Source organism: Alosa sapidissima, chromosome 18 (genome assembly GCF_018492685.1).
Source record: "Alosa sapidissima isolate fAloSap1 chromosome 18, fAloSap1.pri, whole genome shotgun sequence".
Classification (NCBI taxonomy): Eukaryota; Metazoa; Chordata; class Actinopteri; order Clupeiformes; family Clupeidae; genus Alosa; species Alosa sapidissima.
In genome coordinates, this window is record NC_055974.1 from 15,072,296 (window position 1) to 15,097,264 (window position 24,969).

The 24,969-nt window shown below is 43.5% G+C and overlaps 4 protein-coding genes across 11 annotated transcripts in view; 1 reads left to right on the plus strand and 3 right to left on the minus strand.

Annotated features, from left to right (window-relative positions):
• Nucleotides 1-5,266, minus strand: part of ccdc180 (coiled-coil domain containing 180) — a 56,740-nt gene extending 51,474 nt beyond the window's left edge. For both annotated transcript variants that reach the window (XM_042070477.1, XM_042070475.1), the window contains exon 1: nucleotides 5,040-5,266. In XM_042070477.1, the coding sequence (XP_041926411.1) occupies nucleotides 5,040-5,102 (63 nt within the window). In that variant the 5' untranslated portion in view covers nucleotides 5,103-5,266. The remainder of the gene's footprint in view (nucleotides 1-5,039) is intronic.
• LOC121690152 lies at nucleotides 905-3,735 on the plus strand. 6 transcript variants are annotated; one of them, XR_006025001.1, is made up of 6 exons: nucleotides 905-939; nucleotides 1,037-1,077; nucleotides 1,420-2,596; nucleotides 2,698-2,754; nucleotides 2,978-3,034; nucleotides 3,335-3,428. XR_006025001.1 is itself a non-coding variant. In XM_042070571.1 (5 exons), the coding sequence occupies exons 2-5, from the start codon at nucleotides 2,398-2,400 to the stop codon at nucleotides 3,604-3,606; spliced, it is 585 nt and encodes a 194-aa protein (XP_041926505.1). In that variant the 5' UTR covers nucleotides 946-1,077; nucleotides 1,420-2,397; the 3' UTR covers nucleotides 3,607-3,735. The 6 variants fall into 6 exon arrangements, 2 of the variants coding, with proteins under 2 accessions (XP_041926505.1, XP_041926506.1); XR_006024998.1 differs by lacking the exon at nucleotides 905-939 and having other exon boundaries at nucleotides 946-1,077; nucleotides 2,895-3,034; XM_042070571.1 differs by lacking the exon at nucleotides 905-939 and having other exon boundaries at nucleotides 946-1,077; nucleotides 3,335-3,735.
• A 3,198-nt stretch (nucleotides 5,267-8,464) lies between the features above and the next one.
• card9 (caspase recruitment domain family, member 9) lies at nucleotides 8,465-23,676 on the minus strand. Of its 2 annotated transcripts, none has more exons than XM_042070537.1 (12): nucleotides 23,400-23,676; nucleotides 23,177-23,314; nucleotides 20,409-20,734; nucleotides 19,845-20,000; nucleotides 19,595-19,741; nucleotides 19,240-19,365; nucleotides 10,083-10,268; nucleotides 9,946-9,987; nucleotides 9,806-9,845; nucleotides 9,591-9,688; nucleotides 9,228-9,292; nucleotides 8,465-8,681 (listed from the first exon to the last, which is right to left on the minus strand). In XM_042070537.1, the coding sequence occupies exons 1-12, from the start codon at nucleotides 23,593-23,595 to the stop codon at nucleotides 8,579-8,581; spliced, it is 1,623 nt and encodes a 540-aa protein (XP_041926471.1). In that variant the 5' UTR covers nucleotides 23,596-23,676; the 3' UTR covers nucleotides 8,465-8,578. The 2 variants fall into 2 exon arrangements, with proteins under 2 accessions (XP_041926471.1, XP_041926470.1); XM_042070536.1 differs by having other exon boundaries at nucleotides 9,579-9,688.
• LOC121690146 lies at nucleotides 12,488-14,396 on the minus strand. Its single transcript, XM_042070564.1, has 2 exons — nucleotides 13,151-14,396; nucleotides 12,488-12,765 (listed from the first exon to the last, which is right to left on the minus strand). Exon 1 carries the CDS (start codon nucleotides 14,339-14,341, stop codon nucleotides 13,169-13,171), a length of 1,173 nt encoding a protein of 390 aa, XP_041926498.1. The 5' UTR covers nucleotides 14,342-14,396; the 3' UTR covers nucleotides 12,488-12,765; nucleotides 13,151-13,168.
• Nucleotides 23,677-24,969: the final 1,293 nt, after the last annotated feature.

Genomic DNA, 24,969 nt, shown 5'->3' on the forward strand with positions numbered 1-24,969 from the left:
GAAAGCATCTTAAGCCTAAGAGCGTCGTAAAGTCCCTCTTACGAACGTCTTAAGATTTGCCGACTGTTTCCTGAAACCATCGTAGCTTAAGAGCGTCGTGAAAACACTCGTAGATCTACGAGTGCTCCAGAGTACTCGTTACCGGCTAAGAGCGTCTTAACAGTACTTCTCACTGAGGTCACCAACAGGACATACAGAGGAATTACAAATTAGAATACATAATCCAACTTACGTTCCCATTCTTTATTGTGTTTACCTGTGATGAATCAGATTTTAGCGTGCAAAATAGCCTACATTTAATAGTCATAATAATGTGATGAAAAGCGGACAAAAATGCAATCAAGTTATTAAACGAGACGTTGCCAGAATAGTTTGACACTATCTTTGCTAAGTGAAGGCTATATTTTATTAGGCCTATGAGGTAAAAAGCAGAGAAAGCAACATGTGGTTTAGTCTGTAGCCTACTGCATCAAAATCTAAGCCTACACATTTCCTCTTTCTTACTCGACTTCTTTCTTATCTTCAAACGTGTTCTTGACACCGCGAAAAATTATTGCATGGTGCAACAATCTAATCTTAAAATAATTACAATTATTTATGTCTCTGTGTGGTATATAACCTACTTGGGATGCTTACATGCAGATGTCAAAGTGTTTCTATTTTCGTATTGATGTGAATTAATGTGTAGATCCGAAGTTTAAATGGTAGGCCTATAGCTGTGACGTGCAGTCACCTGGCATCACCGTCAAATCAGAGGATATTTCAGAACTATTAACGTGGACAGCTCCCCTTAAGAGCATCTTAAGAGCAGTGCATGCGCGTTCACGCTACGAGCATGTTCGGGAAACAGTCGGAAAAACCAAACGAATGATCGTAAGATGAATCGTAGAAAACCCTCGTAAGAGCGTGTCTCCTTCGTTATCGGGAAACTGGGCCCAGGTAAGTAGCTTCATTAGCTCTCTTCAAAATGTATTTAATTCATTTTAATTACATTTAGCAGCATTGTCAAACATTATACTGTTTTGAAATTTGACAGAATTAGCCAAAATTGATCTCTGACTTCTCTGGAATATTAAGGTAAGGTAAAAAAAAAATCGTTCCATTTCATGAGTTGGTGACAGGTTTGTTTAGTTTGTTTTATGTGCAATTTGTGGTGTTTGTGGTGTGATGGATACATTGTAAATCCCAATTAAGCCATTATTTTACTGTTCCTGTCCTAGTGAAAATGACAAAAATGTGGACATTTTATTGACAAGGTACAAACAATATAAACGATAACTAACTCAGGAGAATAGCTCCAAAATAAAACATAATTAAGTGTATAATGTTTAAAAAAGTTACATGTAACTTATACTAATACATGTAAATGTAAAGTGGGCGAGTAGATTGTGTAATTAAATGTCCAATTTTCTTTAACAGCAACACAGCTCAACAGTGAAGGCTGCTCTTCCTGACGCGTGAAGCATGTCATTGCTTCACATAATATGGGACAGAGCCCGACTGGCAGAGGTGAATCTTCAAATGAGGAAACATGCAGCTGCACTGGTGGATATCTCCTCACTGGAGAAAGTAGTGAGGGAACTCCAAAAGGAAGAGCTGGAAAAGATCAAAGTTGAGGATCCCATAGGCCTACTGTTATGTCAAAAGCGGATGGAGTTGGTTCAGATGGAGAACCTGACTCAGAGGATGAGACAGCTGGAGAGAGAAAACCAGCATCTCAAATGGGACATGGAGACTAGGAGGGAGACAGAACGCATCCATCACTCAAACATGTTGGAGCTGGAGAGAGAAAACCAGCAACTCAAACAGGACATGGAGACTAGGAGGGAGACTGAACGCGTCAATCAATCCAACATGATGGAGCTGGAACGGAAGGTGAAAATGTTGGAGCAGGTATCTGGACAGCAGATAACCTCCCTTCACTCCATTAATGAGGAGATGTCTCAGAGGTTAAGAAAATTGGAGATGGGGAACCTCATTATGAATGAGGAAAGGAAGGCTTGGAGGGAAAGGGAACTGGAAATGAATATTAAAATGAAAGAACAACAATTCTTGAGTCAACAGGAAATTGCATCCTTTCAGAAGATGAATGAGAAACTGATTGAAAGGTTGAGAAAACTAGAGACCGAAAACTGGACACAGAAACAAGGAAGGGCACTGGAAATTCAAAATATAAAGAAGGAACAACGGTTGTTGAGTCAACAGCAGATTGTATCATTTCAGAAGATGAATGACAAACTGCTTCAAAGAATGAGCAAACTGGAAATGGAAAACTGGAGACAGAAACAACAAATGGAGACTTGGAGGGCAAGAGAACTCCAAGAGAGAGGAAGAGAGGAACCAAACGGAATGCTGGACCCCAACGTTCAAATTAACTTGCTGAAAGGAAAGTGAAACATGCATGATGACAGACAGAGAAATGTCAGAAAGACGCATGAAAAGTGGCAGGGCCTTGCCAGTGAGACGTACAAAAACTGTGGTGAGGAGCAAAGCCATGGAGATGGAAGAAGAGTGCTTGAAACCTGTCCACTTTTGGCCATGGAAAAGACAGCTCAGGCAAACTCAGAGAACACTCTGAAGTCACCTTTACATGGAGGTAATTACTAACAACTAACAACAAAATGTATCTAAATAAATCTAAATCAATCTATGCCTGAGAAACACACATAGTCTATATACATTCATTTTCTTACACAGATCACCTCTCTCCCATTGTGGGAAATGTGACAGCAAAGTGTTTGCCACCCTTACAAGGTAACCTTCACAGATTATTTCAAGCTACTGTATGCCTGAAAAACACATGGAGTGTATATTCCCCATTCATTTTACTCTCACACAGATAATAATAATAATAATAATAATAATAATAATAATAATAAGCTTTATTTGTATAGCACCTTTCATACACAGAATGCAGCTCAAAGTGCTTTACATTTGAAGCATGTAACTCAATAATAGTCAACACAATAATAGTCAGATCACCTCTCTCCCATTGTGGGAAATGTGACACCGAAGTGTTTGCCACCATTGCAAGGTAACCTCAAAGATTATTGTTTGAGTTGTCTTCACACAGTATTATTAACTTTATCCATCCACTGCTGAATTTCAGTTTTCTGTTTCATTTGCAATGTTACTGTAGACCCCCAATTTTCCAGAGACACTTGGAAAAAGATAGGAACTTTATTTGAGCTCACATACAGAGTGCCTCTCCAGTGATTACGCTATAACCGTGTAAAAACGTGTGTTATATGTTGTTCAAGATACACACTGTCATGGCATGCCAATGCGTGCACAAATCATTTGATGACTTCATGTGTTATAATCCTTTAATTAGACATGAGCAGAAATCAGCCAAATGATGGTTCAAAGGCAGCAATGGAGACCTCAATGAAGTGGAAGAAAAAGACCAACAGACAAAAAGCGACTGAGAAAAGGAAAGAGAAAGAAGTAAAACAACTGGAGATAGACAGGCAGAAAACAGTGAAAGAGAAAGAGATGAGGGATGAAGACAGAAAGAAAGCCACACTGATTCAGAGACTGGAGGAGGAGAGACTGAAGGCTTTGGCAGAAGTGGCAGCAATGGTGAAAAAAGGTGTTCTGAAGTAGGCAGACCTGAGAGTAATGACATTATTATAGATTCTTTCTTATAGATTCATCGATTATTTTTCAAGACATGTATCTGTGTGTTTCACAAGTGACAGCTATTTTTGATGTTTTACCTTGAAGCCAAATAAACAGCAAATAAAATATGTTTGAGCATTACATTGGTTTCAGTGTCACACGTGTCATTGTGTGAGATGTCGCACGTTATCAGGTCTGCCAACACAGAGTCAGAATCAAATCCATAAAAAGGAGTCAAGCTAGAGCAAACATTAAATTAAAGATGATGCAGGAAGTATGCAGCATGGCCACGCCTACCTACAATCTCCTTTCAGTGTGATACTAGTCTAGCATACGATATTACACTTATGTTTCACTCAGACACCTGGGATGATGAGCTAATCAACGACGAGAGAATAAATAAATGAAGTAAGCTTAAATAACTAGGCTTCCCATCAATGTCTTTCCACCGGCAAAAATCCAAGAGGCCCAGGCATAGTGGGGGGAAGCTGTGAACAACTCCCGATAATGGCAATTTTAATCTATTTAAAAATCATATTTTTCATTGAATTGAATTGAATTGAAATGAACTTGTGGTAGGCCTATACTGACAGAAGTCGATGCATTTGAGGCTTTGTGTTGAAAAGATAGGACAGCCAATCAGGCATTTGGTTGCAAATGTGAAAATTTTCTGGTGCGTTGAGTAAATTTGTCATGATAAGAGAAATTAAAATAATTCAGTGTTCTAATAAGTCAAAATGAGGCTATATTAGGCCTAGGCTACAATGTGTGGGCAACACATTAAATCCGCATCCAATTTTGATTACAGGACCCATACAGCTTTGTCTGTCCTGCAGTTTCACTGACATTCATCGTTTGGGGAAGAGCCACACCCACCGGAGCTAGGTGTCCCACATTAGGACAATTTAGTACAGTCTCTTCAAACTAAAAACAATACCAAATCGATTTTTTGGATCTTAATATAAGATTAATAACACTTGGTTAGACTTTATTTTTTGCTGTGTACTAGGCTATCCCAGGGTTTCATCAGGTCCATTTCCACAGGTTTATTAATCAAGCACAATGCAGTCTGCATTCATAATCTGGTGCTTGATTTTATACACCTGTGGAAAGGGACCGCATGAAACCCACGAGTAGGCCTACTAATTCTAGACGTGTATCGTTAACAGCTGTTTCATGAGGAAATTCACCAGGTGGCAGAACAGTCGACGTCCTGGCACACTAGCGATAGTGTCGACCATTAGCACATTCTAATAGCAAAATGCAATTTTTTCAGGCAGCCGAATTACCTAGAAAGATAATGCTATACTCTTTATAATATAGCTGAATGCTATAAGTTCATAATAGACTGTATACAGTTTAAGGTTCATACAATTTAACGTAACTTGCAAGTCATGCTAACGTTAACCTAAACTTACCTGCGCATCAAACATCTGCCGGTACACTTCTCCACTCGGGATGACCCGGGTTTCGGCCATCATCTAACGTTATCCGATATCCAAATTCCCACAAGAGATGACTTGTCATATTAGAGTAATTTGATCATGAGGTTAATGAGCAAACAGTTTGTGGAGTCCTCATGTACTTGCCCGATTTGCAAATGTCTATTCGCAGTGTATACTCGTTGCCATGTCGACGCTGACTTTGTAGCCAGACACAGTGAAGCACGTGGTTTCCCTCCAAAGTTTGTAATGCTGTGTGCTCAGAGCATAGACAGTAAAAGAAAGGCTCAGAGTAGCGCAGCGTTTCTCAAACTGTGGGTCACGACCCACTACTGGGTCGCGGAGACATGCCAGGTGGGGCGCCAACTGACGTGAAAAACAGGAATTTTTTATTTATTTTTTTTATTTGTAGCCTGGGCCCAGGTAGCACCCGATGCGCAATGGACGCACTGTGTTATTCACAGGAAAGCGCCCGTGTCAAGGCAGCTTAGTTAGTCCGACCTACATTATATTTTTAACGTTGTTGTGAGAGTGGTGAATTTCATCAAAACCCGGCCCTTAAAAGCGCGTCTATTCTCCGCACTTTGCGAAGAGATGGTAGCTGACCAAAAGGCTGTACTGTTTCACAGCGAGCAAGGTGGCTTTCCCGAGGTAAAGTGCTGTCGCGCGTGTTTGAGCTCCGAGTCGCCTCTTCTTGGAGGAAGAGCGCATGTTTGAATCTGCAAGCACATTCACTAATGAACATTTCTTGACGAAGCTGGCCTATCTTAGCGATATATTTGATACATCTTAGCGATACATTTGAGTTAAATGTCCAGTTACAAGGCAAAGACAAGCACCTACCTCACCTAGCAAATAAGATTACTGCATTCACCAAAAAAACTTGAGTATGGGACAGGCGCCTCGATGCCTTTGAGATTTCTGAGCGAAATCGCTGAAACGTCTGATTGGGAGCCACTCTTGTGATCCCATGTATTAAACAGTAGGCCTACATCACATCCCTGCAAAGTTTATTTCAAAAATATTTCCCAACCAGCAGTGCTCAGTATGACTGGATTATGGATCCATTTAATGCAGCATGTTGGTATTTCATTGAATATATTGTACAATGCTGTAAAATGACCTATATATGCTTCCTAATATGTTGCTGGAAAACAGAAATATGTGTGTTATGTATTTATTTATTATTATATCCAGTGTTTGGAATAACGCCGAGGTAACGACGTTATTTTTTCACTAACGGGGTAATCTAACTAATTACTTTTCCCGTCGTTACAACGCCGTTAACGTTACTGGACGTTAAATGCGATGCGTTACTATGAACTGTTAATCGAACGCACCCTGGTTCACAGCTAGTGAGGAGGTGGGTTAATAACGACGTAAGCGATTATGATTGGCTAAGGCAGAGTCATGTTTCATCAAAACCAATCAGAGCCAGTGTTTTTACACACCTGCCAGCAGACGTGCCGCACACACACGCAACCGCTAAAATAGAGATTCGACGAAACAGCAGAAGTCAGGAGCAATCCGAAAAGTTGGCCTTTTCAAGGTGGAGATATAAGCACTACTTCAAATTCATCAAGGCAAGAACGTGCATGTAATGTGTACATTATGTCCAGGAGCGAAGACTTTGTCGACATCCGTTGTATGCAACTCTAATTTAATGAAGCATCTCACACATGCATCTAGCTTGGCCTAACACACCGATACCTCCGCCACAGATGATAGTTCGCCATCCACTAGCAGAGAAGGACTCGGAGCAAAGTCCAAAAAGCAGCAAAAGCTAGATCTTTCTGCCTCACAACAAAAACCTATGACACAGGCTGAAGTCAACCATAGGTCTGTCGATGTGCAATATCTTGAATTTCCCTTTGGGGATCAATAAAGTATCCATCTATCTAATAAATATTGAAAGTTATGTAGCCTACAAACCTGTCTGTTCTACTCATTTCAACTGGCTGCTCAAAACTGCTCAAAAAATCCTTGACATATAGCAACTTTTTTTTGTAACAGTAACGCAAATAGTTACTTTCCCTGCAACGAGTTACTCTTATCATAGAGTAATTCAGTTACTAACTTTTTGGAACAAGTAGTGAGTAACTATAACTAATTACTTTTTTAAAGTAACGTTCCCAACACTGATTATATCTGCAGCACCAGCTGATTTTAACTCTGTTGAAGAGGATATATTTAGAACTTGTCATTATTTCAATAAATTTGACAATTTTAAGCTTGACCTACCACTTTCTTAGAGCGATAAGGACAGGTGGGGCTCGAGAATCCCCCCTTTGATCAAAGTGGGGAATGAAAGAAAAAGTTTGAGAACCACTGATCTAGTTTGTTAACTACCAGTCACAAGTTGGGTCACGATAGTCTGTCATTTTTAAAAAGTGGGTCCCCAGAAAAAAAGTTGAGAAACACTGGAGTAGCCTAACCTAGTCTTCTTTGATGTGACCCGATGTGATTTGTGAGAGGGAGTTTCAGCCAACTCCCTTTTGGTGTGTGACTCATCTGTGTACAGTGATGAAACCAGAGCCATTAAATTAAAAGAAATGCAAAATCCTGTTGTTGGGGTCAGATAAAAATAATGCCTAGGCTGTTGTTGCTTGTTTTGATGAAGGCTGTTGTTTGTTTGCTGACTTTGAAAACAGGTGGCACTGCCAGATAGGCCTAATTTGGGCATGTGGATTAGGTCATAATTATCATAACTATTAACCTAATCCATGGTAATTTTCCTGATTCCAGTCTCTTTTTTTTATCAGCCACTTGTTTCTGTCGCTCTTAATTGTCTTATCGACAAAAATGCCCCAAAAAGAACTAGCCGACTGTAGGCTATGCAATTTGCTGATAAGTCTTCAACTGTCTAACTTACCTCAAACACCCTAATTGCAGCCATTTTATGTGGTCTGCTGAAGTCACCGTCTACCTCTGTTCCTCTGAGAGACGTAGAAGGTCATTCCTTCAAATAGCAATCAAACTTTACACCTCTTTGCTGTAGTAATGTGGCTGATGACTGGTGTGATGTGACTTAATTACCATGATCTAATTTTTTTCTTAAACTTATTTTACTTTTATATTTGTGTTTGTTTACATGCAAAGGATGGTGATATTCCTACCGGTCTCACTCAGCTGGAGTGCCCAGAGTGAATGCTTAGAGACACTGCGTAAAGAAGACTATTCCGACAGCATTCCAAATCTGTGAATGTCTCAAAGTGCAAGGGTATGCTATGCTCAGAGCGATTGGAGTGGAATATTGTTGAGTTCAAGATCCACCAATGTACTAGAAGTGGTCATCATATTGTCTGATATATTACTTGCCAATACACCTGCTAAAAATTTGAGAAACAGGCAACGCACAGACTGACACCATCCAATGCAGAGTCAAGGAATGAAGCATTACATTGCATGTTTACCACCATTTAATAATAGAACAGTAAACATGACTCAAACATGCATAAATGATCAGCTGACATTAACTGTGTACTTTAAACAGGAAGCTTATGTCCCGATCTTTGTCATCCGAATCCATCCGTGTCACTATTCTCACTTCCACTGGTGTGCTCCAGCTGACATGGAGCATGTACATCAGCTGCGGGTTTTGCCCTGACAGCACGTTTTCTATTTAGAAAGAGATTTATGGAACATGCATGGAAGAAATAAACATAGATACATAAAATGAGTCATATAAGGCACAACATCTAAAAAAAATATAATTACATTTTTAATCAACTGACAGTGTACAGGAAGAACTTCTCATAAGTTTAACCCTTTAATGTGCACGCTATACTTACCCATTCTAATGTGTAACATGGGTCAAAAATGTTTTATTTGCAATATTTTAGAAATATATTGTTTTGCATCCTTCAATATTCCAGATATCCATTAAGGGGCCCAATTATGCCTATCTATTTTTTTCTATTGTCCAGGTATGTTTGTTTTGGGTGGATGTGTGGCCCAATTCCAAAGCAGTAACAAATTTACAGGTCCCAGAATACAATCCTATCACAGAGTGTTTCAGATAGAGAGTATAGAGATGTATAAACAAATAATGTGATTTTACCAGACTGAAGCATGTTAATCTCAAATTCAAACTCTAATTATTAAACTCGGCCTTGTTAAACAAGACACAGTTTTTAAGGTATAAGATGATATGGTAGTGATTACCTTCTGTAGTAGAAATTTGCCCTTGGTCTACAGCTATAAGGCAGTTCTTCTTTTAACATCTTGTCCTGGAAAGTAAATCAATTTAAAACTATAAGGTGCAGAGGCTCAGTGATGTTCATGAAAAGTCTGAACAAGGATTCTCACATATGTAGGTTAAAAGTGCTATCAGATTTTTAGTTTAAAACTAAGCCAAGATTGAATTACATGATCTAATCCAGAACCCTTTTTTTTCAATCAGAAAACAATTTGATCCTATCAATAAATCTGATCAAATGACTTTTAAACAACTGGACGGAGTATTGCATTAAGTATAGATATTAACACACAGGAAAATGTAACAGACATGATTACATCACATCTTACTGTGTCTTCATCTGCTTTCTTGTGTTGAGGAAGACCACCATCATCCGTTTGGCAAACATCATGTTCCTCTGATGCTTTAGACTGTGATTCATTTTTGGCTGCAAAAACACAAATCAGTGCATACTGAAATCTTCACAACCAGTAAAAATCCCTTTATATATTTCTTTTTTTAATTGTTTCATGATGCACAAAAGGTGAAACGGAAGAACAATGACCTTTAGTTAAGCCCTCTTCCTCACTTGTCTGGCTCCTCAACTGTTGAGCAAATGTAAAACAATTCCACTGTTATCATAACTTGGTTATTAGTTACAGGAACCTTCCAGAATCATTCAGGGGAAAAGAAAGTGTGTCTTACCTCAAAAGAGCTTGCCAAGGAACTGTCCTCAAAGTCTGATGCCTATGGAAATCTGTTTGTATTATTGATGTACACACAAATTAAATATGTCAATATGCTTAATCAAAAACAGACACCAGAAGGGGCTGAATGAAAACCTGGTAAGTGCAGTGCTGTCGTCTTAGCTGGTTCTGTAATGATAGAACCTCTCCCTGGGTGCGCAGAAGCTGGACCTGCAGCTCATCACACTTCTCCCCCAGCTCACGGATCTGCTTGCGATACTGGTCCTTATCCTGAAGGTTTTGTGCAATCTCCTTGTGGTATTCCTCTCTAGTTGACATTGCCTATTTCAATAAAAAAAAACTTTAAAAATTGTTGGTTTTGCTAAGTCAGACAGTGACTCGACAGAGCAGGACTCACCTTGTCTGAATACACTTTGTGCATTTGTGCATTTGTGCAACTGCACCCTCAGTTCCTTTTAAAAAAACTTTTTTTAAATCGCTCCACAGACGTTACGGCTAGACGCCTGTCTTCAGCATGATTATGGTGATTTAGCACCCAGTTGTGTTGAGCACGCGAGTTTGATTATTTACTGATCCTGTCTGGCCCTGCAGCCTTTCTGAATGTAGCTCTTACCTCATCCTCCTTGATGCATATGGGTGGCATTGGAGAGGGAGTAGGAGGGATGGCCAGTGGAAAAGATTTCTCTAACCGTATATACTCATTTAATTTCTCTGGGTTATTTTGTAATCTGTCATGCCCTCAGTATTTGTACATCCGACAGGAAAAAAACACCTTTGCACCATCTGCCTTAACAATCCTCCTCCCATAATATTTTTATAATAATCTGCTTGGCTGCAACTGTGTGCTTTTCAGACCACTGAAAATGGGAACTTTCTCAATAAGTAGTGGTTCTAAGTTACATATTTCACAAATAATTAACTTATTTCAATCAGTTTTCTATGCTTCTTTGTAAAGATGGGTTTAAGTGTAGCCTGGAAAATCCAGACCCTGGTAATCTAGAAAGATTAAAGGTCTGACCACAAACAATGTAATGGCCCAACTCGAGGGGCGGCAACAAGCATGCATTTAAAAATCTCACTGCACGCAATTGGATAACACTAGACCATGTTTACTCTGAATGATTTCGGACTTTGACGGAATCGGATAACACTACGACCAATGTGTACTGTCCTCCAACGTTGCAGCGCTGTCTTCATCAGTTTAGCTGGTTCCCAGGAATGTGGGGTAAAAGTAACGTGCATCATTGTTCATTGCGAGAGTGTCTCGCAGAGACAATTCCATTGTGCTCTTGCGAGAACTCTGGATTTCCAGGGTAGTTCAAGTGTGTCCTTACAGAAAACTTCACCAGGTACTCAAGGCCAAGGGTGCCAACAGGTAAGGGTGAAAAGGTAAAAACGGGGGAGTCATCGGCATCTCTACCACGAACGGGCTCAAGGCCCATGTAGGGAACAAGGTTTGAATTTGAGGCTTTCCTATCAAATAAAGGCTTGAAATCGTAAGTTACGCATGTAACTATGGATCTGTGAGACCGAGGGATGACCGTCACTACGGTCTAAAAAAGTAATGATCTCCTTCGTTCTGCCTATCACCGAGACCATATGTCAACAAAGTCATGCCCATGACCTCCGGAAGCAGAACGACTCAAGCTTGTAAATAGCGGAGATTGCTCCCGGTTCAGTCTCCTACCTTGAGCGCCTCAGGATGGTCCGAGCGACAAGGATAGTGACGGTCATCCCTCGGTCTCAGAAGATCCATAGTTACATGCGTAACTTACGATCTGTTTCGACCTCACTCTGACCGTCACTACGGTCTAAAAAAGGGATGACACATACCAAAAAAGTCGCGAGGAGCTCTAAGCTAACCATTAAAACCTCGCTCGGCCACGGACATGAGGGCAGCGTCGCCAACCGGAGCTGGGCGAGTGACGTCCACCCTATAAAACCTGGTAAAAGTGCAAGGCGTCGCCCATGAAGCCGCTGCACAGATATCGCTTGCTGGTACCCCCTTAAGGGCAGCCCAAGACGTAGCCATACTCCTGGTGGAGTGAGCCCTTGTACACGAAGGGACTGGCATTCCCCGAGCCCGGTAGGCATGGGAAATAACCTCAACCAGCCAATGTGACAGCCGCTGTTTGGAAAGCGGTAGCCCCTGCTTCGCCGCTCCATAACAGACAAAAAGTTGAGTGTGTTCCCTCCTCAACGACTGTGTACGGGCCAGATAAGCTCTCAAAGCCCTGACTGGGCACAGAGTGAGCAACTTGTCGCGTTCTGCCTGTGAGGCAGCAGATGGCTGGAATTGGGTCAGCTCCAGAACCTGGTTGATAGACTGCTGATTTAAAACCTTAGGCAGGAAGGCTGGATTAGGCCAAAGTGACACGCCAGTGCCCCCTGCCTGCCACCTTAGGCAGTCTTCGCTGACGGAGAGGGTGCACAGCTCCCCGACGCGCTTGGCCGAACAAAGAGCCAGGAGAAAGCAAGTTTTAAGAGACAAAGATCGCAGATCTGCATCTGTGGCTCATACGGGCCTTCAGTAAGTGACATTAAAACAGTGGGCAAATCCCAGTTCGGTACCCGCAAAGTGCGAACTGGACGCAACCGGCGGGCCCCTTTTAAAAACTGACCAATCAGTGGATGCCTACCCAAGGGTCTGTTATCCGCACCCTGGTGAAAGGCTGAAATGGCCGAGGCATAAACCTTCACAGTACTGACCGCCTTGCCTTGATCCAAATAGGACTGCAAGAAGCGCAAAACTTGTGGCACAGGGCAAACCGCTGGCTCAAGACCCAAGCTGGCACACCAATCCGAAAAGATCCTCCACCTGAGAAACCTGGCAATAGCCAGATGAATTTTGCTCCGCCTAGCTCCACTCATCCATCTGGAACCGATCCATTGAAGTGTTGCTTCAGAAGGCTGGGCCTAATCAAAAAATGCTTGCATATGATTGAATAAGCCACTTGTCCGTCATCTATTGACGTGCTACTTCAACCACTCACATCGAAGCCAACCCGTGACGCTAATAACAGACTCACAGTCGTTTCTACGCTATGTCACATCTATGAAACTCCCGCCCTGCGTCCTGATTGGCTAAACCATAAAGTTGGTTGGAGAAATCACTCTCAATGGAAGAGGTCCCAGATGGATGTGAGTGAAGCTAGGCGGAGCTAAGCGGAACGACATTCATCTGGCTAGGGTCAGGTTACCACCTGAGTGCATAGCAAGCTCTAGTAGAAGGAGCCCTGGCGTTGTTCAGTCTCCTGCACAGACTCAGCTAGCTGTTCAATGACGGACTCTGCAGGGGCCAAACCCACAGGCGCAGGGCACCTGGGTTCGGATGCCAGATCTGCCCGTGTGCTTGGGACAGAAGATCCGCCCGGCAGGGTAACTGCCATGGCTGACCCTGCAGGAGCCGGAGAAGGTCGGGGAACCAAGGCCTCGCCGGCCACCGTGGAGCAACCAGCAGAACTGTGTGTCGGCCCTCCCTGATCCTCCGCAGGACCTGAGGTACAAGGGGATGGAGGAAAAGCGTACAACAAGCCTGTCGGCCAGTCTTGTGACAGAGCATCCAGGCCCAAACTGCCTCCCTGTCCCACGAGAGAGTACCACTCTGGGCAGTGAGTCGTTTCCGCCGACGCAAACAGGTCCACTTGTGCAGTCCCATACTGAGCCCAGACCTGGCTGACCACCTCTGGGTTCAATCTCCATTCCCCCGGGAGTGGCCCGGTCCTGGAGAGAATGTCGGCCGCCCTGTTCTCCACGCTTGGAATGTGCACTGCCCTCACTGAAGCCAGACGCGGCCATGCCCATGACAGCCACTCCTCCGCCACCTGGAGGCACCGCCGGGACCTCGTGCCGCCCTGGTGATTGACATGATACACCGCCGAGGTGCTGTCTGACCTCACCAGAACATGTTGGCTTCGCAACCCTGGCAGGAACATCTGCAGGGCGAGATGGATGGCCTTCAGCTCGAGGACGTTGATGTGCTCTGACGTCCAGGAGGGAGGCCACACACCCATCGCTGACAGCCCTTCCCAGATAGCTCCCCAGCCTGTCAGAGAAGCGTCTGTCGAGATGACTTGCCTCTTGTGAGGAAGGCCCCCCAGTGGAACCCCCTGGAGTAAAAACCTCCTGTCCCTCCAAGGACGCAGGGCTCGGATGCAAGCAGGAGACACCCGCAACTTCACATGCCTGTCGTCTCTCGGGTGGAGCTGAAAGGCATTGAACCAACACTGCTGGGGGCGTGCCTTCAGCAGGCCCAATGGCAGTACCGCAGCTGCCGCGGCCATTAAGCCCAACAGCCTCTGGACTTTGTGGGCGGTGACCAGTCTGCCCAGCCGAAAGCCTGTCAGAGCCTCGGTCAAGCTGTCTACCCTCCGTGGAGTGAGATACGCCGTCATGCTGAACGAGTTGAGGAGGACACCAAGGAAATCCGCCTACTGGCGGGGCTGCAAATTGCTTTTTTTCCAGTTGACCGTGAAACCCAGGGCCTGGATACGGGTCAGAACTGCTTCAGTGTTGTGCACCACCTGCACCTGAGATGGGGCAAAAATTAGTCGTCCAGGTACGGTAGGATCTTTAGGCCCCGGGCCTGGAGGGGGGCTAGCGCGTCTGCCACCACGCGAGTAAAAATTCTGGGGGCCAGTGAAAAGCCAAATGGGAGGACCTGAAACTGGAACACCCTGCCTTGGAAGGCGAGCGGAGGAAGGACCTGTGTGCTGGGCAGATAGGGACGTGGAAGTACGCGTCTTTTAGATCCAGAGACGTAAACCACTCCCCTTCCTGGATGGACCGAATCACTATTCCAGTGTGGACCATTCTGAATGACAGCACCTTGAGGTATCGGTTCAAGGGCCTGAGGTCGAGGACCGGCCGGTAACCTCCGTCTTTTTTGGGCACAATAAAATATTTGGCATAAAACCCAGTGTGCTGTGCGTGCACCGGTACTTCTGAGATGGCCCCTTTCAGAAGCAACTCCTGGACCTCCTTGACAAGCACGGAATTTAAAAGGGGGTCTTTCACAGACGTCATCTTGACCCCTGAAAACGTAGGGGGCTGCCGTCGAAACTGTAGGCGGTAACCGTGAGTCACCGTAGCCACAACCCAAGAGTCTGGCACAATCCCTTCCCAGGAGGTCCTGGACAGCTGGGAAGGGCAATCGACGGGCAGCCCGGATCCCTAGGCAGGACCGCCACCGCGGCCTGCACCTCTGCCTGCGCCCCGTCGAGGTCTTCGCTGTCCTCTGGGCCAGTGAGTTGGGGCTGAGCTCTGGTCTGGTGCACGAAAGCGCCGGTCCCGCGGGGCAGCATAGTTGATACTTACCTGTGGTGTTCGGGCGGGCTGCCACCGCCCATACTTACCTGATGCTGCCCTGTGGGGAACCGGAGCCCGCCTGTGGCACACACGCTGACCAGTTTCTCTAGAAGCGCCAGCCTGTTCCACTCTGTCCAGCACCCCCTGGGAGTCTGGATGGAACACATGCCCAGGCACCACGGGGAGACCTAACAGGTCTGTCCTGATAGCATCAGGGAGAGAGGTTTGGGCAAGTCACACCTGTCTACGGCACAGCACCGCAGAGGCCATAGCGCTCCCCACATCACGCGTCAGCTGGGAGTGGGCTGACAGTGCGCATCCACCAGGGCCCTTGCATCATGGTCCTCCGGGCTCATCATTTTTCGCAGGGCCGCTAGAGTGATAGCCAGGGCTTTGCCCATACGGGCTGCCCGTGCTGATGCGTCAAAGCAGCGAGTGATGAGACGGTCCATCTTGGCATACTCCTTACGCGGGCAGCGTGGATTGGGAGATGCATTGGCAGGCCCCAGGGAAGTCCAGGCGGCGATGGACTGCTCGACCGGCGGCATATCCCCCAGCCCTGAGTCGGCCGGATAGGCAGCCTTTGCCAGCTGACGGCAACCTGGATTGAATTGGGGGCGCTGTAGCGACTTACCCCATGCCGTCCGCAGCACCTTTGTGTAATCCTCTGCCACATGTATACAGGGTGGTGGGCTATTGTGAGAGACGCCTTCCCAGATGCCCCCAAGGGAAGCCATGTCTGGCATAGGGGCCTGAAGACCCAAGGACCTCCACCTGACCATGCTTGGAAGGGGACTCATGTTGCTGGTCCCATTTACGCATGTGCGTATGCTTACGGCCATGCCTATGAGAGTGGGACGGTCGGTCGGGTGAGAGCCGCCTGTCCAGTCTGCCCTCACGCACGTGTCCACATGCCTGGTCATCCCGGCAGAGCCGTTCCTCCCTAGGAAGGTCACAGGCTGCGCTGCAGGGGCTGTCGACATCCTCCAGGAGGTGGGCGGCCCCAAGGCAAGCGGGACACTCTCTATGCCCGTCATTGGGGGCCATCGACTCTGCAGTAGTGTGCCGCCATAGCCTATCACAGAAAACACAATGCAATACAATACAATACAATACAATAAGGCACTTACCTTGGCCGTTCAACGCACTGGGTCTGCAAGCAGCAGCCCGTAAAGAGAGATACACCAGTGGTGTAATACCAGTACGTGGGTGGCCTGAAGCAGCGTGCGGACACGCTTAGCAGGCTCACACTGGCCCAGCTAGCTGCGGACAGCGGCGACGGGGTATAAACAGATGTACAAAGAAGGCGGCCACCAGTGCGTGAACGCATGCGCCGACGTACACTAGTGGACAACTGGCAAAGAGACACACAGCAGCCCGCACCTCGTGCAAGACTGCACCTAGCAGGCACAAACAGCTAAACTTACCTTTTCAAGTAGCCTAGCACACAACAAAACTTATCAAGAAGCACACAGTAACAGTAGCGCCTAAGCGGCCGAGCACATATGCGCTGATCAGGCCCACACAGGTTCCGGCTGCCAGAGCAGTAAACAGAAATAATAACGGCCCACGCCGGTGCACGAACGCACCCAGCAGGCTTACACCAAGCCCTACTAGCCGCGAACAGCCAGATAAGGTACACAGTAGTTAACAAAAAACAACCCGGAAACCTGGCACACACAAAAGGGAAAATAACACTGAAACGGCAGCCCGCAGCAGTGCGCGAACGCAGGCAGCAGGCTCACACTAGCCCCTCCGCCGTGCGGTATGGGGTGAACTCAGGAAAGGCATCAACAAGTTAAACAAAGTTAAACGAAGTTTCCCGAAAAAAAAACACAGGTTACTGCCACATGCAGACTAACGAACACAGTCAAAGCAAGAAAGCAGTGAAAGTACGTACTCACGTCTCACAGGTCTCAGATGAGGCGATCAAGGTGAAAGACTGAACCGGGAGCAATCTCCGCTATTTACAAGCTCGAGTCATTCTGTTTCCGGAGGTCATGGGCATGACTTTGTTGACATATGATCTCGGTGATAGGCAGAACGAAGGTGATCATTCCTTTTTTAGACCGTAGTGACGGTCAGAGTGAGGTCGAAACAGATCAGTCCCGGTCAGTCAGTTCTCTCTCTCCATCCCTGCGCACGGGGCTCTCTTAAAGGAGCTGCACCATTTTACAACAATTACATCTACATTTTCAGTTTAAGCTTAAACTATCGTGATCAATTTAAGTTCCCGTGCCCCCCCTGGAAAGGTGTAATGCCCGTCCGTGAATTTGTGTCTGCCGCCGGGTCTGCTTGAAATGGGGCTGGCTTTATACAATGACAGACAGAGAAGGACAGTTGGCATTGCCCAGCCAATACCTGCCCTGATGGGGTTATTAAATGGCATAGCAATGTAAGTTCTTTGTAATTGAGTCAACAACTAAGCCAATAACAAACTTTCATTTACAAGAATGATGTGTTTGCAGTATTTCCGAAAGGATTCGGTAAGAGTTTAATGTAAGACTTTTTTCAAGTTTAAAGGAAAATTCCGGTATTTAGCACTTTGTTTCCCTTTTCTGGTTTGTTTTGGATGAACTAGAGTGGTGGACACCGAAATTTTGACGATTGGTCCTGTCTCAACTTTTCTGACTCGTTTTGAATTGCCTTTGACTACTCAGAGTGGCTGCCTGTAGGCATACTGTAGGCTAATCAAACATGTCCTAAAACAACCCTTAACGTTCGTTTTCAAAACTGTGCAACTCACCGAGTGGTTAGTGGTGTTCGTTGATTATTAAAAGCAAATATATTGGCGCAATGTATGATTTCCAGCCGTCTTATTTGCTATTGTGGAACTATGTATTCAGATACCTCACAACCGCGCATAAACTTCCGCTCAATATTTGAACCTGAAGCATAGACGGTGGCGCAGTAATGTTAACGTGCAATGAGTCTTCCAACAGAAATCAATGGGATTTTGCCAAATAAAATGGCAAATAAAACATGACAGAAACTGTATTTCGCTATGCTACTATCAACGAACATCACTAACCACTCGGTGAGTTGCACAGTTTTGAAAAGTATGCCTGTTGGAAGCCACTCTGAGTAGTCAAAGGCGATTCAAAACGAGTCAGAAAGGTCAAGACAGGACCAATCGTCAAAATTTCGGTGTCCACCACTCCAGTTCATCCAAAACAAACCAGAAAAGGGACTCAAAGTGCTAAATACCGGAATTTTCCTTTAATTTCACCAGTGTTCAGACCTATTCTGAATTGAGAATTTGCTGTCAGCCAGCCGCTCTGCATGTATGAGCAAGAGGTGCATTAGGACACAACAGTTCTAGGAACACAGTTTTGGAGGAGCGGCTACACAGTTTCTAGGGCTTTTTTTCTGTTTGCATTCGCACACAGTAGGAACTCTGAGATGACTAATCACACATCGTAACCCAATTATAACCTATATGGACATAAGGTACTGAAACGGTCAGCATTGTCATCTCATCTCATTTCCATCTGTCCAGAAGGCATTTGTTGCATGACAGTAGTCAATCTCTGTAGCTTTGTCATGCAGTTTTTAATGTTTCATTTAATTTAATTAAACGGTCCTTTTACTGCCTTGTCATGCAGATCAGTCATGGTTCCTATGCACAAGAAGAAGATCCTACCCCAAAGTAAGAGCTCAAATAGCTGTAGGAACTGTGGTCAGAGGAACTCTTTAAAATGACAGAATTTATAGATATATACTAAAGTTCACCAAGCTTTTCTGTAGCTAGCCTAGTTCACCATCAAAAAACAATCTTGTCCACTCTACACATGTACACACTATAACAATATGCAGGCTGGCTGAAAATAAAACCTCTAACACCATTAGCAAAAGGGATCTGTTGTTATACTAAATGTTGCAACCAAGACAAAATGTTTGTGTGGTAGAAATATTCTCTTGCAGTAGCACTTCATGAAACTGTAGGCTTTCATTTCTCAAATGATTGTTAAATATAAATGTTTACCTTATTCCTCTCCTCAATGACTTGTTCCATCTGCTTTAAAATGTCTTCCATGCGATCCTGGTACATTCGGGAGTCTTTCCTCAACATGGTATTCTTGAGCTCAAGAACTTCCTTCTCCTCAGAGTACTATAATTGGAGCAGATAATTAGACATTCCTCCATCATCACTACAAATTCTAAACTAAAAGTTCAAAACTAAAAACTAACACAACACCATATTTTGATTTCAGTCCAGAGTTTGCACAATATGACCTAATAAATATGCATCATACTGATATAACTTTATATATATATATTTATATATATATATATTAACATAACTGATACAAAACACAGGAAAGAGTTGGCTGGCTAACCTTGCTGCACATCTGTTCAGCCTCCTTAAGCTCTCTACGTAATGTGCAGAGGCTGTTCACAAGCTCCTGGTATTGTATGTGAGCGTGCTGCTTGTAGTCTTCCATTACCTGACGGCTCATTTCTTGTTCATCAGGTGTTGTTGGTTCCTATAGTAACATACAGTAATTATGACCATTATGTGGGGACATCCTTCTAGTACTGCTTAAAAAAAACTCCCATTATATGTATACAATTAAAGGCATGGTCAACCTGTCTAGTATGTTCCATCTCTTGAAGGCGTGCTGCGAGATGATCATTCTCTTTCTGAAGTTTCCGGATTGTGCCTTTTTTAAGGGTAATTGTACGCTTGCGCTGGATCTCAGAGACACTTTCAGCATTCATCAAGTTGTGCTTAAGCTTCTCAATCTGGAAAAAAAATGTGAGTAGTCGTCAAATTTTAAGTAGTAGAATAAGATAAAGACGTCTTATTCCCATTTCCATTACATGAGCTCACATAACATTTCTTAAAGTAGGATTGTTGATGTACATGCACATTTGTAGTTACAATTACAATTTCTAGTTACTGTTAGTGGCCCAAACAGGGGCATTGTGCAAGCCAGTTTTTGGGGTGGGCATAATGAGAGTGGGGGAAACTGAGTTCCTTCCTAAGGAACAACAGTGATGCAATTGCCTTAAATTGGACATATTCAAAGGCTTTCTGAAGGATTATTTTGAAACATAAAAGATCCAGATATTAAAAATCTATGACGGCACGGGCTCAACTAGCTTAAAAGGACACAACGCCACTGGGACCAAATATACTGAGGTTCTCACATTGAGCTGCAAGTCTCGGTTACTCATGAGTGCACCGTTTTTTTCCTCACTCAGCCTTGTGATATTATGCATCAGACTGTAGTTCTCATCCTTCAGTTGGCGCATCTCATCCCACAGACGGTCGCGTTCCTCTCGCAAGCGTTGAACACGTTCCTTTTGTTTCCGGAGTTCCTTCTCTCGCACCTGCTGCTCCCTGACAGTGTCGTCTAATATTGCAATCCGCTTGGACGCCTCCTGATGTCGTCTCCGCTCCTCCTCCACTTGCTTCTGCAAACGTGTCACCTCGCTCATTAAGTACTGTGTAAGGCCCGACTCACCTGCTTCATCTTGGAGAAGAGACAAATGATGCTCTTGGTTTATAAGGTACAACAGTTTTCCCATTTCCAAATTTCCCTAATACTGATAATCCGTTTTCATTCATTCTAGATTCCTGTTTAGTTCTAGTTCCACCACTGTGTTCATTAGTTTCAAATAAGTTTTCATTTCATGAATTCCATTTCTATTTAGTTTTAGGTTGTTGTAATTTAACCCCTGGGCCTGATTAAGGTCCCATTCGGTACTGGGGCACATGGATTCTGGAGGCCAGTATGCATGTATTCAGTAGCCATAACCACTAGGCTCATTTTATTTGTGAAGATAACTTTCTGTCATACATTACTAAGCCGCACAGAAACAGGCTGAAAATGAAAATGACCAGAATGTTTGTGTGAGGATGTAAGTAAGTAAGTAAGTAAGTATTTAATTTAATTTACATACTGTAGCGCATTTTTCCAAAACAGTCAGTTGTAATCACAAACTGGAAAATGTTAAATAACTGACAGAGAAAGGGAGTCCAGAGAAAAGAAGTTCTCAGTTAAGTAAAAAAAAAAAACAGATCACAGATAATTGCTGGGGAAATACTGTCTTGCATTCTTGCACAGTAATCCTCTCTTGGGTCATTGCTTACTGTATGTGAAAGTCATGAAAGAATACCATGGAACCACAATTGAAAAAAGAGGTTATGGTAAGTTATGCGTCACTCTGGCCATTTTTATACGTGTTATTGCTTCATAATTACATAATAACAGCCACCAATTTATCATAGCGTTGTCATATTAATAGTTCTCATTTATTTACAAATGGGTGGACTCAGAGGGCTCTAAGGGCAAAGTCTTAAGTGCTATATATACAGTATATATTATATATACTGCCTAATGTTAAAGTCTTATTTAAATATACTGTATGTATATATGTTAACATATTTACATGCATTATTGTTTAAATCTGAATATTTGCTCGGTAAGAATAACCCTACACTTAGACAAAGATGATCAGAAACTTTTCTGCCATAGCCTGACGAGCCAGACCCACCTCAAGATGTAGGATCTGTGAACTCACCATTGGCAGTGCTCAATCCGAGGGGCGGGATAAATGGTTGTCTTTCAAATTTCCTCTGCACGCAATAGGATAGCGCTACAACTCACAAGTCCCATGTGTTTTCCCACCAGCGGAGCTAGTTGGCTAGCTACTTGATCAAACTTTTACCAACTTAAAAAAAGCTTTACTCGAGTCGCGGTGTTTGCCAGGAGCAGCATCCATCTTCTTTGTTTTCAAGTAGCAGGGAATTCACGTGGAACCGTCACAACTCTGTCGTCATTATGTTAAGCCCGCCCACCGACTATACACGATGTGATTGGCCTGACCGAAGTTTGGTTTTTCCAGCTCGCAAGCCAACGGAGAGTTGCTAGACTACCCTGGCTGCAAATTACATTTGCTGCTGTTAGGGTTTGTCTAGATTTCTAGGCTAATTCGGCCAATGTTTAATTGCAATTTTTTCAGTTTTAATTACATCATGAGTGTTAAATGTATGCTATTTTGCACACTAAAATATTATTAATTACAAGTAAATATCATAAAGAAAGGTAGCGTAGGTTGGATAATTATTATTAGTTGTAATTTCCCTGTATGTCCTGCTGGTGACCTCAGTGAGAAGTAGGCTACCTGTTACGAGGCTCTTAGACATTAACGAGCAGTCTGGACCAATTGTAGATCTACGCATGTTTAGACAACATTCTTTAGCAACGATGGTTTCAGGACAGTCTGCAAATCGGACGTTTGTAAGAGGGACTTTATGACCTAGGCTACTTAGGCTACAATGCTTTGGGGGGAACCGGGCCCAGTGCTTTTGATGTGAATGGATACACATAGCCTGGAGATTAGAAAAGAAAGATTAAGGGTCTGGCCGTGAATAATGATAACAACTCGAGGAGCGGCACCAAGCATGCATTTGAAAATCTCACTGCACGCAATTGGATAAGACTATGCGACCAATGTTTCCTGACTGATTCCAAACTTTGACACAACTGGATAACACTATGACTATCATCTGTTTAGCACACCTTTGGCCCGTCTATATCAGTTACACAGATATGATCCCAGCGATACAAGTAACGTGCATCATTACTCATTGCCAGAGGGTCTCGCAGAGACAATTCAAATTGTGCTCTTGCGAGAACTCTGGATTTTCTAGGGTAACATACAGAGACAGACTGAGAGATCTACTTGATTTCAATGCCCTCTGCCTTCTGGATTATGTAATATGGTGATGTAATCACAAACAATATATGACTCCATAACCATGTAATCATGAAGTGAGGGGTGTATTCAGTATGTCAGCATTGCTATTCAAAGACAACTTTGCCAGCACAGTTTCAAGCAGTATGATGGATTATTTATACTAAAAGTGTTTACGACTACAACCACTTAAATTCAGATTAGCAATCACTCACCAACTAGTATGGAGAAGACACGCGCAGGCTCCTTCCCTGTGATCTTTTGATACAGTTGAGGATAGTCTATCTCCAGGCTCTCCAGGAACGCAACATACCCCTTAGTGCCAGTTCTTTGGAGAATATCAAGTAATACACCTAAAATCAAACAAAACTTAACATTTTTGACACAACTGAAGAAATGAGAGAACAAAATACCTCCAATCTCCATCAACCAACTTACCAACTTTTCGTCTTCGGATGACAAGATTGGGATCATTATAAATCTGCTCCTCATCCTCACTGCTCAGTACCCGACACTGCCGCAGATATGGTGTGATTCGTGTTGGCTCAATGGTCTTGATAAGCAGAAGCCTATAATCTTCAAGCTGAGACCAGCAATCATCTTCCAGATCCAGAACATGTATACTGTCTGTCATGTTCGATGTACCATAAGAGCAATACTGACTGGTCAAAAGGTTTCCTGCTATTTATGCACATTCAACATCCATTCAAGAGAAAACCAGCTGTAGCCCCAAAAGAGGAAGTGTAGATTTATTGGGCAAGAGTGGACTTCCCTTTAAAAGGTTATTTCTGTTTTCACATTTCCCTTTATGACAGTTGGACGGTCAAAACAATAAAGGCCTGTGAAAGACACCTGCTGACCCACTATGTCAATGATATAGTGAATGTGAGTAAACTTGATCAATAAAGAAATATTCATATTTACAAATATTATCTGGTCCCCTCCACAGTTTTTGAAACCCCTTGTAAAAATAAGTGAACACAAAACACCTTTGGGTGAGTTAGCTGAGATCACAAAACAAAAAACTTTTTAGTGATACAAATTTATTCTGAGAAAAAATACTTAAAGGTAGATTCCTATGCCCTTTCACGAACATGCGCCTACCTAACTGGTTTATAGAGTTCAGGGGTCTGAGATGGCAATCAGAAGCTTGGTGGTAGGCTGGAGTTGCACAATTGAAAAGGAAAAGGAAGGATTGTGGCTGGCTACTTCAAAGCTCAAAGCTTCAAAGTAATTTCGAGCCCAAAAATGCAATAAAAACATTTAATTATTTAAATGAATAATGGTCAGAGTTTGTTATTCACTTGCTATCTACATTTTATCCTCTAGCATTAAGGGAAAGGTCATTCAACCACCTACATTATATATTCTTTAAAAGCCTACACTCAGAATGCTCATTAACACTAGTTTATTGTAATATTGTATAGGTGAGCCAAACATACAGCTGATATATTTTGCCTGTGATATTAAGGTAAAACTAATGAAACAGACTAAATTGCATATTTCCTTAAAGTCTAAACCTTCTAGACTTTGCTTGTCACACACAAATTGGCTTGGCTGCACATCCAGGATGTGGCTAGGCTGGTATCCAGGATGTTGCTAGGGGACGGTATCCAGGATGTGGCTAGGATGGTATTAGAATCTAAAATTAGAGACACCCTTATTGTAGGGCAATTCTTAAATTACTGACTTTGTAGCCCATCAGTGACATGAAAGGCCTATAGAATAATTATGCAGGTATAAAACTGAGAAAACTGTAGTGCAATCACAATTGCAATATGAACCACTACAATTATCTAATTGCAAAGGCTACAATGTTTTATGGACTGTCAATGTATTCACATATGATTTTTATATTCATGTCATCCTCCTTGACTGTGCCACTTCTGATTGGTGAGCATGCGTAGTACCTGGGAAGCACAGCACTTCTAGTACAAATCTGGGGTGTGTTTCTAGATAGATAGATACTTTATTGATCCCCAAGTTTCAATCGCAATCTCTGGATTTA

Coding starts and splice junctions, on each gene's coding strand:
- LOC121690152 (XM_042070571.1), top strand. CDS start 2,398: ATGCATGATGACAGACAGAGAAATGTCAGAAAGACGCATGAAAAGTGG. Junction 2,755..2,977: donor GTGTTTGCCACCCTTACAAG/GTAACCTTCACA, acceptor AATAATAGTCAG/ATCACCTCTCTCCCATTGTG. Junction 3,035..3,334: donor GTGTTTGCCACCATTGCAAG/GTAACCTCAAAG, acceptor TCCTTTAATTAG/ACATGAGCAGAAATCAGCCA.
- LOC121690146 (XM_042070564.1), bottom strand. CDS start 14,341: ATGACGGCGTATCTCACTCCACGGAGGGTAGACAGCTTGACCGAGGCT.
- card9 (XM_042070536.1), bottom strand. CDS start 23,595: ATGACAGACAGTATACATGTTCTGGATCTGGAAGATGATTGCTGGTCT. Junction 20,001..20,408: donor ACCGAGACTTGCAGCTCAAT/GTGAGAACCTCA, acceptor TTTTTTTTCCAG/ATTGAGAAGCTTAAGCACAA. Junction 19,366..19,594: donor CTGAACAGATGTGCAGCAAG/GTTAGCCAGCCA, acceptor CTCCAATTATAG/TACTCTGAGGAGAAGGAAGT.